This window comes from Dioscorea cayenensis, chromosome 18, assembly GCF_009730915.1.
Source record: "Dioscorea cayenensis subsp. rotundata cultivar TDr96_F1 chromosome 18, TDr96_F1_v2_PseudoChromosome.rev07_lg8_w22 25.fasta, whole genome shotgun sequence".
NCBI lineage: Eukaryota > Viridiplantae > Streptophyta > Magnoliopsida > Dioscoreales > Dioscoreaceae > Dioscorea > Dioscorea cayenensis.
Window position 1 is genome coordinate 22,685,149 of NC_052488.1, and position 15,275 is coordinate 22,700,423.

The 15,275-nt window shown below is 35.9% G+C and overlaps 3 protein-coding genes and 1 long non-coding RNA gene across 5 annotated transcripts; 2 read left to right on the forward strand and 2 right to left on the reverse strand.

The window, feature by feature from the left end:
* Positions 1-3,394: 3,394 nt before the first annotated feature.
* On the forward strand, positions 3,395-5,913 carry LOC120282075 (scarecrow-like protein 9). Its single transcript, XM_039288805.1, is given in 2 exon segments — positions 3,395-4,955; positions 4,957-5,913. Coding segments are annotated over 2 exon segments (2,055 nt in total). The 5' UTR covers positions 3,395-3,518; the 3' UTR covers positions 5,575-5,913.
* Positions 5,914-7,034: 1,121 nt separating this feature from the next.
* On the forward strand, positions 7,035-8,811 carry LOC120282076 (laccase-10-like). The gene is given in 10 exon segments (XM_039288806.1): positions 7,035-7,117; positions 7,209-7,274; positions 7,277-7,365; positions 7,475-7,710; positions 7,772-7,912; positions 7,994-8,111; positions 8,113-8,164; positions 8,166-8,206; positions 8,208-8,536; positions 8,637-8,811. Coding segments are annotated over 10 exon segments (1,269 nt in total). The 5' UTR covers positions 7,035-7,051; the 3' UTR covers positions 8,768-8,811.
* Positions 8,812-9,228: 417 nt separating this feature from the next.
* Positions 9,229-10,970, reverse strand: LOC120282484. 2 transcript variants are annotated; one of them, XR_005542971.1, is made up of 4 exons: positions 10,695-10,970; positions 10,553-10,600; positions 10,277-10,399; positions 9,229-9,521 (listed from the first exon to the last, which is right to left on the reverse strand). It is a non-coding gene; the product is annotated as an uncharacterized LOC120282484 (long non-coding RNA). The 2 variants fall into 2 exon arrangements; XR_005542970.1 differs by having other exon boundaries at positions 10,277-10,600.
* A 1,574-nt stretch (positions 10,971-12,544) lies between these two features.
* LOC120281594 (uncharacterized protein C24B11.05-like) lies at positions 12,545-15,104 on the reverse strand. Its single transcript, XM_039288274.1, is given in 9 exon segments — positions 12,545-12,836; positions 13,092-13,157; positions 13,245-13,401; positions 13,403-13,527; positions 13,621-13,746; positions 13,834-13,931; positions 14,041-14,106; positions 14,196-14,272; positions 14,983-15,104. Coding segments are annotated over 8 exon segments (849 nt in total). The 5' UTR covers positions 14,257-14,272; positions 14,983-15,104; the 3' UTR covers positions 12,545-12,686.
* Between the last annotated feature and the right edge of the window lie 171 nt (positions 15,105-15,275).

The window sequence follows — 15,275 nt, forward strand, 5'->3', positions numbered from 1 at the left end:
AAAAGAAAAATTAAGTAGTTAGTCTTCTAGATGCTCAGTCTATTTTGTTGTTCCACCCATGATCACATAATTAATGCTGATGATTCAATAGCAGTCCCCTGCACTGACACAATTGGGTCCATGTATAAATTTTGTACTACTAAATGCGCTATTGTGGCTATTATTTATTCCTATCAAAATTATTACCCTCTATTTTTTATGATTATTTAAAAAATAATTAAATCTTATTGGCTGGTAAACTTTTCCTAGGACAAGTCAAAATGGATGGATCCTTTAGCTTATCTCAATCTTGGATAATCTGTTGCCCTTAAATAGACATGACTAGATGAAAATAATAATAAATTATTTTACTTTTCTTTTTGACAAATACATATGATGGAGTATACAATAAGAGACATGCAAACAATTGAAATTATTTTTATTTAAAAAAATTTATAAAAAAAATAAAGTAATCTAAATAGCCCTAATATCTTTAAAAAAAAAAATCTAAAATAAAGGCAGTAAATGGTAAATAAGCCGGACCCAATTACAGGCTTGAACATGCTGGTTAGGTCCGGTAGCCGGCCAGGGTATCCCGGGCACACTCACGTGAAATTGATTCACTTGACTCGACGTGCAAACATTGACAAAAATAATTATCCTCATTAATAAATAGTATTAGAGCATAATTGCATGCGGATGCACATGCTAAAACATATAAAAATAGATTTTATATAGACACCCCCACCCTATGCCTGATCTTTTAGACATTCTAGACTCTTCCTTTTTTTTATTTATTAATTATTGATATCTCCGAAAACTTTAATATTCTCTCAATCTTCTTTGGTTTAATTACTAATTAATCACTTAATTAAAGAAGACACAGTCCGTGAGTGTTAGTCCAAAGTCTGACCTAACTAATGGTGATGTTCCACTGTTAGCAGGGCCAGATACAATGCATCATGTGATCAACAGTGCTAATGGATATTATTATATTGGATTAAGTGGTATGTATTGAATAACAAACAGTATCAAGGGTTAATCAGGGGCTAATTAAGAGTTTTGAATGAAGTGATGATTGGTGGTGATTAGTGTTTGGTGTGTGACCTTGATTAGTGGATTGAAAAAGATGCTTTGCCGGCAGCATTAGGCTAATTTAGTGATTGGAGGTGTTGGAGGGTGGCAGGTAATTATTCATGCTGACTTTGAATATCCTAATTAATCCTTTTGACTGATTAATTGTTGAATATAATCAATGATTAGCATTGCTAGGTAAATAGTGTATATATAAGCTTAAAAAAAATGTGTTGTAAAGTGTTTTGATATGTACAGTATTTAAATAAAATTTAATCGTTCAATCCTATTTTTATTAGACATATAAAAAACTATAAAAATTAAAAATTAAAAATAATCAATTTTAATAAATGTTAATTAGTACTTATTGTGGCTGTTTAATTGTTGTTGTTGTGGTGCTCAACACTCAACAGACAAAAATATATATATATATATATATATATTAATCAAAAGATAACTATTTATGTTGTGGCTAAGTCCTTTTGACTTTTGTGGAGACTTCACTATGTGAATATTAATTTAGTGAAAATACAAAAAATAATAAATAATTAAATTTAAACACATGGAGAAAAGATCTTGTTGGAGAAGATGATGAATCAATCATAGTCTATTAGTCTGAATCATAAATATTCATTATAAACTTCTAATTTTATACATTAAAGTTGTTTTCCCTTGAAATAGACTGCCACTTAATGGAAAACATAGATAATATTATATATATATATATATATTTTTTCTGTTAATAAAAAAAGGAAACAATAATTGATTATTTTATTGAACTTTCATGGTCATCTATGACTGCTAAGCTTTTGAGATTTTTTTTAATTATAAAATAAACAAATAATAATTTTACTTGAGAACAGTGAGAGCATCTATGCAGTTACACCGAATAAAAGTAACAGAAGATAAAAAAATAACAACAATCTTAGTAAAAATAAACAAAATTAAATGTAAAAAAAAATCACAAGTTAATAAGGGTAAAATAACTAAAACCACATTTGTAATAAAAAAATAATTTCTTTTTCATTCAAGTGGGAGATTGAAAAATTAACATCCTCTTACAATGATTAAAGTGAGTGGCTCATTCACTTAATCACACACAAAAAAAATAAAATAAAATAAAAAATGGAGGTGAAATATACATACTGGTGATCCTTTCTTATTTATTTTGATAAAGCTTTTTAATTTCTTTTTTTATTTTTGGGAGAAAAAATTATAGTTGCTTTTGTATTCAAGAAAAAAAAAAACTTAAGATGATCATGTGCGCCATTTTCCTTCATAGTCAGCATGAATTCTCTAATCTATTTGAATGACCACCAGATCCACCATGACTAATTAGTAATTACCCCACATTAGTGCCTCACTATTTTGACCAACCTTTAAATCTCTTTAATGCTCTAATTTTATTACCATATATTGAGAAAGTACAAAAAGAAATAATAAAAAATTAAAATCTATACCAACTAGCGGGAAAATAATAATAATAATAACAAATAGATCACCATTATTCAAATATAGATCACCATGGACCACTATAAATGAAAAGAGACAAAATCAAAACACGTCACAAAAATAAAGGAAAAAAACAACATAAATTTTTTTTTCTTTAAAAAAATAAATAAATCACTTCGATTAGTGAAAAATAAAAGTACAACCAACCACTAAATGTGACATATACTAATAAACATACAGTACAAAATGAATCATAAGCCAACGATAAAAGCTACAACAAAAGATGAATAATACACACCACACTAGACTGGAAACCCAGCTTAAATCGTCCAAACTCAAGACGATTTAGCAAATAAACTGGGTCCATCGCTCCTTGGCATAAGTTTTTTTTTAAAATAACCATATTAGCTCTATTTTTTTTTCTAACCATATATTTCTTTTCATATTAGCTGTAATTATTTTAAAATAAATAAATAAATAAATAAAACCTTAGAAATCCATGCAGAAATTTCAAAAACCCAGAGAGAGAGAGAGAGAGAGAGAGAGAGAGAGAGAGAGAGAAAACAGGAAAGAGACCAAATGTGAAGCTAACTTGGCAAGCAAGCCAACATACAATACGCGCACGAGCCTGTGCACTTTTCTCCGTTGACTGGTTAATCGTCGGCGGACCTTTCTCTTCACCGGCGACATCCGGTTCCAACAAACCTCTTTCCTCGAAAGTTCCTATCAATTAATTTAATTAATTAATTCAATGACAAGTTTCCTTTTCTAGTCACATTATTATATTAATCCATATAATAATAACAATAATAATAATAATTAATTTTTAATTATTAATTACCAATAAATGCCAGTCTCTATTAATACAAGTCCTCAAAGACCGCATCTTTTCACCATGTCCTTTGTGATAAGATCCTTCTTCTTCTTCTTCTTCTTCTTCTTGTGATTTCCTTAGAATTTTTCACAGAGCTTTGTTGAGCTAATGGTCATGGGGAACGGGGATAAGAGGAAGCATGCCGAGCTTCAAGCACGACGAGCTTGACTTCTCGTTCGATCAGTCCAGCATGAACAACGGATTCAGTCTCAGAGATGAAGCTCAGAGCTTGTTAAATTCCAGCTCTTTGGATGACAAGCTTTCCGGCAGGGAGTCGCCGGACCGGTACCCGGACGTCTTCAACGACATAGTACTCAACTACATCAACAGGATGCTGATGGAGGAGGACATGGATGAGAAGCTGGACATATATCATGAGCCATCAGCGCTGCAAGCTGCTGAGAAATCTCTCTATGATGTGCTCGGTGAGAAGTACCCACCGTCGCCGGACCAGCCACCTTTGTACACGGATTCAGAGAGTCCTGGTACTGATAACTCTGGTAATCCTTATAGTAGTAGTCATAGCTCGTTCCAGTCCTCCTCCTCCTCCTCCTTCAGCTCTTCGAATAGCTTCAGTAATGTCACTCAGGGGTTGGAGGAGTCGTTGCTGAACATGGGATGGGTGCCTGATATCTCCATGGATAGTTTTAGAAAGGGTGTTGAAGAAGCACGCAAGTTCCTCCCTAGTGATGATCAGTTGGTCATCACTCTTGAGAATAGTACTGGCTTTGTTTCATCTTCTTCTTCTTCTTCGTCACCTCCTTCTGTGAATCAGGTTAAAGCAGAGGAAAAATATGGGTCTAGAGGAAGGAAGAACCCTCACAGTGATGATTCAGACCCTGAAGATCAAAGAAGCAACAAGCAATCCGCTGTTTTTTATGAAGAAGAGACTGTCCGCACGCCCATGTTCGATGATGTCCTGCTCTGCAAGTTCAACTGCGTGGCACAAACGCAAGCTCTGCGCGCGGCGGTCGAGCGAGAGGCGAGCAAAGGTGTCGTGCAAGATGAGAAACAGAGCAAGAAGACACGAGGAAAGAAGCAGACGAAGAAGGAGGTGGTGGACTTGAGAACTCTTCTCATTCACTGTGCTCAGGCTGTGTCTGCTGATGACCGGAGAAACGCTGGTGAGTTATTGAAGCAAATCCGGCAGCACTCGTCGCCTCACGGTGACGGCACGCAGAGACTTGCGCATTGTTTTGCTAATGGTCTTGAAGCTCGCATGGCCGGAACTGGCAGCAAGATCTACAACAACTTCATGTCTCAAAGAAGGTCTGCTTCTGATGTTCTTAGAGCTTACCAACTTTATCTTTCTGCTTGTCCATTTAAGAGAATCAGTCATTTCATGGCCAACCGAACTATCTTGGATTTGGCTGAGAATCAACAAAGGCTTCACATTGTTGATTTTGGTATTTACTATGGATTCCAGTGGCCGTGCTTCATGCAAACATTGGCAAACCGGCCTGGAGGTCCACCCAAGCTTCGCATCACCGGCATTGAACTTCCTCGGCCGGGCTTCCGCCCGGCCGAGTTAGTGGAAGAAACAGGGCATCGCTTGACTGACTATGCCCGGAGTTTCAAACATTCCCTTTGAGTACAACCACATCGCGGCCAAGTGGGAGACAATCAGGTTAGAAGATATAAAGATAGAGAAAGATGAGCTGCTCGTCGTTAACTGTTTGTATCGTATGAAGAGTCTCGCCGATGAGACGGTGGCTGCTGATAGTCCAAGAGACATGGTCCTCAACCTGATAAGAAGAATGAATCCTGATTTATTCATCCAAGCAATCACCAATGGCACTTACAATGCTCCATTCTTTGTGACACGGTTCAGAGAAGCTCTGTTTCACTTCTCTGCATTGTTTGACATGCTGGAAAACAATGTGCCTAGGGAGGACACACAGAGGTTTCTGATTGAAAGAGATCTCTTTGGACGTGATGCTCTTAATGTCATAGCTTGTGAAGGGTTGGAAAGAGTGGAGAGGCCGGAGACTTACAAACAGTGGCAGGCCAGGAACCTTAGAGCAGGATTTGAGCAGCTCCCTCTCAAACCCGAGTTGGTAAGGCATGCAGTGAGCAAGGTGAGGACTGTTTATCATAAAGATTTCATCATCGATGAAGATAGTAAATGGTTGCTCCAAGGCTGGAAGGGACGTATCACCTATGCAATCTCCATGTGGAAGCCTCAATCCTATTAATAATCAGTAAACTAATATATATATATATATATATATATATATATAGTTCTAGCATATGAGTTCATGATGGAGCTCTGTTTTCCCTCATGATCTTGGGATGTATACTCCATCATGGGCTTTCTTCTTTTTCTTCTTCACTTGATGTTTTGATATGTGGAATTGATGATAGTATTATTGTAGTTATTAGAACTTGATTTCACAGCTCAAACACATATCAGTTTAATGAGCAGAGCATGCAGTACTGTTAGCTAGAAGTTTGTGTTATGTTTGTATATTGGATTTGCTTCTGATGTAATTAGCTAGTTGCTAAATCAGATTGTGTTGAAATATTTGATGGAATATTATGGCCGATCACAAATTATATTTCTTCAAATAACATGTTAATGAATGTCTAGAAGATGTTGATGTGTGTTTGTCCAAATGTGTCGGTATTATCTGACAGGATGGAACTAATTAAACAATAAAAACAAATTTTCATTTGCAAGAGATTGCTTGGGTACTTTAAATTACAGTAAAATATTTTTTTTGTGGTTAACGTTGTTAGCAAGCTGGAATTCTGATAAAAGTGGACAGAACCAATTACTGAAAGACAAAACTAAGGATGACAAACGTGTGGATCTTTACTAAGTGTGTATGTGTTACAATTAGCAATCACAGCATCATCATATACATTACTTGCATGTCTTTCTCCAATGCTCTATTGTTTAAGTCTTAAAGATTGATACGGACTTCCATGAGAGGTTAAGCATCTAGCAAATAGAATTATTGGAGTTAAACGTCATACCGATAGTGAATTTCAGATGAATTTTCACCCTGTTCTTCAATCCAATGAAATTGTTTTGTACTTACTTGATGACAAAGGATGGCAACAAGATGATAATTATCTGGTTACTTGATTAATATATATATATATATATATAAATAATAATTAATTTATCAATTCAAACAAAGAGAGGATAACTTAGGGAGATGATCGTTGGGTCAGATATCATTCTCTAGCTTGAAAACTGGGAGGAGAAGAAACGACAACACCAACTTCACCTCACCAACAGGTAAGTTTCCCCACCGAACAATCAATCTTCCTGTAAAATATATACAACAAAAGAACATCTAATGAAAAACTAAATAAAGTCTCAATGTCCATGTCGACATGCATCATTATCTTGATTCCATTCATATGTACAAGTGAAAACGAAGGTCAAATAAACTAAACACGTGTATTGACTTTGGCCACACTTCAAAGCTTTTGTGGACCCCTTCCCTTGAAGAGACTTTGTCTTTCAGCCAATCAAGTTGATGTATATGTATATCCATATAATATATATATATATATCTCACTCTTATAAATTCTCATAATGTATAGAGTCTCAGACTCATTAACTCAGGGCATCTCAATATTCATACACAAACAAAAAGGATGACTTTGTCTCTTCCCCCAGCACTGATATTTCTCATTAGAGCTTCTCTGTTTACATCAATGGCTCTGTTCCTCTTCATGAATACAACACATGCTCCAGAGACAACAAGGCATTACACATTCAACGTAAGTTTTATCGACCGATGTTTACATGCATTAATTGGCTACATGACAATGAGTTTAATACTGTACGTACATGTTTTGTTCTCATGAGCAGGTAACAATGGCGAATGTGACACGTTTATGCCACACAAAAAGCATTGCAACTGTGAATGGCCAAATTAATTTCCAGGGCCTAAGATTGTTACTAGAGAAGGTGATAGGGTTGTGGTAAATGTTATCAACAATGTTAAAACCAATATCAGCATCCACTGGTATGAACTTAATTAATGATAATTAATGACTAATTAAGTAAAGTATTTTTTCCACTTTTTAAGAAACAATCCACTGTGCATGTGTATATCATTAGTGAGATGCATGCAGGCATGGAATAAGACAGCTTCGTAGTGGATGGGCTGATGGTCCTGCTTATATTACTCAATGCCCCATTGAAACTGGCCAAAGCTACACATACAACTTCACCATTAAAGGACAAAGAGGCACTCTCTGGTGGCATGCCCACATCTCATGGCTGAGGTCCACTGTGTATGGTCCCATCATCATACTGCCAAAACAAGGAGTTCCTTATCCTTTTCCCAGGATATACATATATGAGTTTTGTACGTACTACTGATGAAGATTTATATGCATAAACTCAAATTAGTTACGGTTTCATTTGAGATGCAGGTGAGTGGTGGAATGTGGACACAGAGGCAGTTATCAGCCAAGCTTTACAGACTGGTGGAGGCCCCAACGTCTCTGATGCATATACTATCAATGGACTCCCTGGTCCATTATACAACTGCTCCTCCAACTCCAAAGGTACGTAATTATTTAAGTAATGAATGAATGCATGCATGCAGTATTGTTAATTTCTGAGAAAGTACTGTGAATTTGAAACAGATATATTCAAGCTGAAGGTGAAACCAGGGAAGACTTATCTTCTCCGTATAATCAACGCTGCACTCAATGATGAACTGTTTTTCAGCATAGCAAACCACAGCCTCACAATTGTTGACGTTATGCATGGAGCCATTTGATACTAAAACACTCACAATAACTCCAGGCCAGACTGACAGGCACTTTCTTCTTCACTGTGGGGTTAGGCTCAACCCCTAGAGAACCAGACATGCCAGGGTCCAAATGGAACAAAGTTCACTGCAACAATGAACAATGTGTCATTCTCCATGCCAGCCACTGCTCTCCTCCAATCCCACTTCTCCGGTCAGTCAAAAGGTGTTTACTCACCGGACTTTCCGATCATCCCACTCATGCCATTCAATTTCACTGGTTCTCCTCCTAACAACACCTTAGTCAGTAATGGAACCAAAGTAGTGGTGCTGCCTTATGCCATTGGCACTAGTGTGCAGCTAATAGTGGAGAGGAACACTGTTGGTGCGCCAGCAGGTGGTTGGGTGTCCATTCGGTTCTTAGCTGATAACCCTGGTCAGTTACTGTTAATTAATTAATTACGTTGACTTGAATGCTTTTAAGAAAGTCAACGTAGACTTGATAAACATTGACTTTGATAATTTATTAAAAACAGGAGTGTGGTTCATGCATTGCCACCTCGAGGTGCACACGAGCTGGGGTCTGAAGATGGCGTGGGTGGCGTTGGATGGGAGCATGCCTGACCAAAAGTTGCCTCCGCCGCCACATGATCTCCCCAAGTGCTAGGCTTTGACCATGGAGTCAAGATTCTCTTTTGATGGCTTGACCTTCTTGTTGTGAGTTCACGCCACGTAGCCTTGTTGTTTGTGTTTTTCCTCCCAATGGTTTGTTGTGGTATCTGTTGGCTAATTTGGCTTCTCTTCCCACTAATAAAAGCTACTTATTTGTTAATCAAGTTATTCTAGAAATAATTTACTTGAAGATACATTCAACTTTTGAACTTGACCCAAAATTTCATGGAACTTGTACTAAATCTGGAGTATTTTCCAATCATACACAAATTGCAAAAATTCAAGCCAACTCATTATTATATATATATATATATAATGAGTTGGCTTGAAGATACACTCATGATATATGACTCAGAACAAAGCAGACACATGAGAGAATACTGCCTTGAAATCTTTTGTTGGTATACTCTGAATTTTTCCTTCTCAAACTGCAATGCCTGGACTGACAAAAAACCATTGAACATAATCACTTCTCACAATCAACATTCCTCTGGCTAACATATGATTCACATTTTTATTATTATAACATGCACTGAATAAGATCCGGATTCATGACAAGAACTTGGCATGTAGCAAGGGTTTTGATAAATTTAAAGGAGTTGCTTAACAGTTTCAATTTCATACTTAAGTGCAAGCTTCTGCAACATCAGCCCCTGAGGATTAATTTAGTTTCAGTCTGCAGAAGTGTGTCATTTTTGCCCACAAGTAATTCCTGCAGGTCCCCCATCTTTATCTTGTGACTCTCCAGCCTGATCCACAAGCAAGTGTCACACAAAATAGATCAATATTGGATTTCTAACACAGTCCTATAAGTACCTTATCTGATATTTGATGAATAGAAGCAAAAGTTTCTTTATTTATTTATTTATTTATTTCTTATGCTAAAATCATGATATAACATGAATGTATTAACAACATGGCAGAGTTTCCATTCTAGAAATTGTTCAACTTCTAAATTCCAACAGGCTTTTCAGTGTCCATAAGCACAAAGTATATATGTTTGTCCTATATATTCATAAGGAAATCATAAAGTACAAAACAACACATTAGAAGACCTTAAACTGGTGAGGTTAATTAAGTTTGAACTTGGATTCACCTGAAAGCACAAGAAAAGGACAATGTGATTGAAGTAATGTAGGATTACAACCTGAAAACCAATGAATTGTGATGGCTTCAAATGCAACCATCTAAGGCATGCTTAGGGAAAATTTTCACATATAATTCCTTGTTTTCATGCGTATAACAAAAATTGTCAACTTATGTGAAATATATAATTAGACTTCCTGGTAACTTGCCAGAAATCATGCCTTAAAGAGAAAATATAAGCATTATCAATACATCCATAATGTCCCCACTAATCCACTTAAGGCAACTCACAATGCTAGGAAAAAGTACCTCCATGACACTGATATCCAAATAATGAAAAGAATAAATTGGCTTCATAATGCAATAGTTTAAGTCATGAAAAGCAGGAATGCAATGTAAACAAACATTTTCAAAATACCTGTGATTGAGATTCACTCAGATACTACCAAACAGAGCTTTGTGATCACAAATACCATTGCATCCCATCTCACAGAAAAATCAAAGCGCATGGAATTCTCTGCTCAGCCTTCCGCTTCCACACCTACAAACAGCCAAAAGCATTTGATACTCTAAAACATTCAGTTCACTCATGTATATTATAGACAAAAAGTCACATCTTTTATTAAGAAATCCGAATAACTTGCAAAGATCTTGCCATTGCCAAGGCTGTTCAGCAGAAGATGAGGGTTTGTACCTCCCATGAATCCAACCAATACAATGTGCTTAACACCCACAGCGTTGGCTGCCGAAACACAAAGGGCATTTAAACAAACACATTGCGCGCATACTCAAATGAGAGATTTTTAACCCCAAAAACACCAGCTTTCGATTGTTACCAGCGTCAATATGATTCTTCTGGCCACTCCAATGAACCAAAAAGGCCAAAATTCGAAATTTCAGCAATTCGATCATGAAACCCGCGCAGCAAATGGAGTTGCTCTGATATCGCCCACAAAGACATCACCAGCTCCTCCGAGATTCGTCCGGAGACCCCTCGAAAGACATAAAAGACGAGAAGAAGAGAAAGGAGAGAGGAAGTCCGCCATGGCCACCGACAGAGAGAGACCACACTCGAGCTCCAGCGATGAAGAACGACGATCCACTGCCAGAGAACTTACCAGATCACGACACGTGGTCGTCAAAATTCGCAAAATTTATCAATAATATTATTATGTTTCAGATTAATAATGTTTCGGCCCAATATCATAAACTTGGACCGGTCCACAACAAATAATTCAATCCACCAAATTTAAAATAATAAATAAACAATTTTTTTTTTCTTGTGTTATGTGTGCCATGAAAAAAAAAAAAGTTGATTTCCGTGTTTGTTTTATATTACTTGATATTTTGGTGTTAAATGATGAGCATTAAGCTTTCTTTCCTTGCTAATTATATTACTTAAAAAACAATCCAATATGAGCACCAATAATATGCATTCTTTGATTTGGTGGTTAACTACTTGAAGAAAAGTCACGTTGTTAATGAATCCTGATGATCTACAGCAAGAAGACACCTCTTTTTAGCTGTGTGGCATATAATCCAAACACATGGATATATATATATATATATATATACATCAACTACTGGACCAGGTCACAAAAGTGAACCTTATGGCTTAAATTTGATCATGTTTCTCATTTAAATGAAAAGGAAATCATTACCAAGAAAACAACTAAATGTAAACAGAATATGGTCCCATGATCCCATCCTCTTAACAATCTTCAATTATTTTCTCTTGTTCTTTTGCCTTTCTACTTTACTTTGCAGTTTGCATGCATGTCTTTTCTGTGTATCTGTATCTGTATGTAATATATATATATATATATATATACACATAAGGTTTTAAAGGTGCATGCATTTTCTGTCTGCCATTTCCAATGGGAAAACTGGAAAAGGTGGCAGCCACTAAAGAGTCCCATAATATACTGCCATTTTAAGGGCAGTTTGTGTGGGGTTGAGTGTCCTTTATGACTGCTCTTTCATGGACCTTTGAGTTGAGACCACTTGTCTTGGATATCTCTTTGCATGCATTATGAATGTAAAGTATCAACACATTAAACATGTTTTTTTTTTAATCTTTTAATGCTTAATGGAATTCAGTGTCATGCTTGCCAATATGGAAATTAATTTAACCAGTGAATCATTGATATGGTGTTTGTTTAATTGACTGTCAGATCTTAAAGTCAATCTTGTTCATTTTCTAAGCAATTTACTAGTTTGAAAAAGAAGAGCACAATTTATTGGCTATTGAGACACATAACAATGTTTAATTATGCACTACTTGTAAAGATAGACTTGTTTGCTTATTTATAATGACATGTTGTTCTCATAAACCACATTGATTAGGTTTGCATAATTATCATTTGTTTTGTGTCACTTTCATAGGAACGAAAGAGTGTTTCCATATGAATAGGAGAGTGACCAAAGATAATGATTTTATAAACAATTTTTTAACACCAATCATTCAATTAACAAACTGAGTTTCTGCAGCAATTAAATGGTACTTTAGAGACATAAACTTTGGATGCATCCAAAGGTTATGGCACTATATATTATGAAGTGGAGATTTCACTTAGCATGGGACAATGACTTGTCCTGCATTTCAATGCTTAAGAAGCTGAATAACAACAAAACAGAGTAGCACGCTTGAGAACACTCAGAAAAGAAAAAAAATAATAAAAAGGGATGAAGAAACAGCAAAAATTTTATTTCTGATAACCCACTAAAGTACATATAAAAGATGAACAACATTACATGCATGTTTTCTCTATTTCAGATTATTTTTCCCCCATTTTTTTTTCTTTTCAAATGAGTAAATACATCAGAACTTAAGCAATTGTTTCAATTGCAACCTTGGGCTTACACCGAACATCTTCGGCTTTCTCGGCACCTTCCCAGAGCGCAGGCAATGCTTCCCTGAGGTTGTGAATGTTCTCTAATGCATGGTCTGCTCCTCTGACTCTGTGTGAAGTCCCCACCTAAAATCAAATTCAAGTAAAGAAATGATCAGGAAGAGGCATACGCACAACACAACAAGTTTTTTAATATTAAGACTATGACATGCTTCAGACAAGTCACAATCCAAGCTATATTATTGAACACCATTATTATAACTTGGCTTTAAATATCCTGGCCTACAATTCATTACATAAGCGTTTAATTATTGAAAACAAATAAGCAATTAATAATGGAAGATATTTTTCAGGAAAAATTTTATTTTTCAGTTGTTATACCAGAACTGTGTGGAGACCAACTCTTTTAGCTGCCTGGATGTTGCGAACACTGTCATCAAAGAACATCTGCAACACAAATTATTAGCAAATCACATACTGATATAATTCATAATAATTCTTTGAATATGACTATGAAATGATTAAACATCTTACAGTTCTCTGTGGATTGAGATTGGCAATCTTCAGAGCATATTCAAAAGCCTCTTCAGATGGTTTGCAAACAATAGGAGTTTTAGGCAGTTCAGCATAGGCACTCTCAGGTTGAGAGAAATGGCCAACAATGTCAAAGATCTCAGTTGCAGCAACTTCCCTCTCCAGAAAATCCCTTGCAAGGAGGATTCAGAGTCTCAAAACATATAATGCCTTCAAAGCAGTCCTCTAATCCAAGCCTGCTAAGAGCTCTAGCAGCATGGTCCTTATCGGCATTAGTGAATATCTGCACAACAAATTCAGCAGAAATCTTCAGATACTGAGCAACATAGCATAAGACCATGAATTTACGACAAACTACATTGTGTAGAAAGCTTACAAGTTTACGGATCGGCAAGCTCAGTAGGAGATTTCGAAGAACTGGGTCTGGTTTTAGCCTTTCATAAGGGAGTCTTCCATGAATAAAAGCATGATACTTATCATAGTCAAATTCATAACCAATCCCCTGTTCAACATATACCAAACATAGAAACAAGTAAATATCAATTTGAAGATAAAAATAATATATACATATATATAAACAGTTGTATACCCTTAGACCGGCCATAGTTGTTCCATAGTTCTTATAGAGCAGATCGCTCAAGTGTCCAATCTTGCTCTCTTCAATCCCAAGCTCCTTGACCATATACTCTTCAAACAAATAATTAAATAAAGTTTCAGAACACCAAAATCACTAGTTGGAAATTGAAGCTCAATATGTAATGGTTCGGAAAATCAAAATAAGAAGTTCAATATATACCTCTGATGTTGTTGGTGCATGCAGTTGCTATGCCAGTGCTCAATGGATACAGAGTGTCATCAAGATCTACAAGTTAAAAGAAAAATTAATATAAGAACCAAAGTTTTGACGTAAGATAAAGTCCAAGACCAAACATCTCAGAAAAGGAGGTTTACCGAAGAGCAGGCAATCATATTTTGGCCTCTGTACTTGTCTGTAGCAGTCTTCAAATTCCATTTTCAACAGCCAAAACCTTCCAACAGAGCAAGATTACATTATATTATTCACATGTTTGATATTGAAAATTTCTGATACTATTAATTTTGGTTAGTTTTTGAGTGAGTTCTATTCAAAACTCTAAATCCTTCAGAACATTATAGTTCTCACATCAACGTCAAGTGCTTTTGTTAGAAGTGGGGATTTCTCTGTGTGTTCTGATGAGAAGATACAATCAATGAAAACACGACACAAAAGCAGCATGCCAACAAATTCAACAGATAAAAAGGAAGGGAAAATCCAAACTTTGATACAGGAGATATCCCAAAGATCTTTAAAAGAAAAAAAAAAGAAAAAAAGGAAAAAAACAGCATGAAACGGATGCAACTAATTTCACATCGGAGAAAAAGAAAGAAACTTTATGAAAAGAAAAAAATAAGTAAATGAGAATGAAATCCAAATCTGTGCTCCTGGCACTTTAAAAAAACCCAGCTTTTCCATCCATCAAACATGCATTAATTATTAACAAAAGGAAAACAAAGATGAAGAAATACAGTAACTCAAACATTAAAAACAACAAAAAAAAAATCCAATCTTTGCTACCTCAAAACACTCAGAAACCATCAAAATCCTCAACTCTCACAAAAATCTCAAAGACGAAAAGCTTTCACAACGAAATCAAGAGCACAAACATAATAAAAATCAAGATGATCGCAAAACACAACCCAAAAACTTGGTTTTGCTCACCTTAGAGCACAATGCGCAAGGAGAGAGATGAGGGAAATGAAGAGAAAACTAGGGATTGGGTTTCAAAGAGCTAAGGAATGCTCGCAGGCAAAGGAGGAGGAGGAGGAGGGAGGGAGGAAGGCTGCAAGGACTTCAGGGGTGTTTAAATAGGCGAGCCGTTGCCTCAGCCTTCATTAGTCTTAATCATCCCCTAACTCTAATTAATTACTTTTAATTATTGTTAATAGAGTTTTAATACATCCTCGTGTATCTCGTGCGCTGATCATTCAGGATTTGCTCAGATACAACCAGTG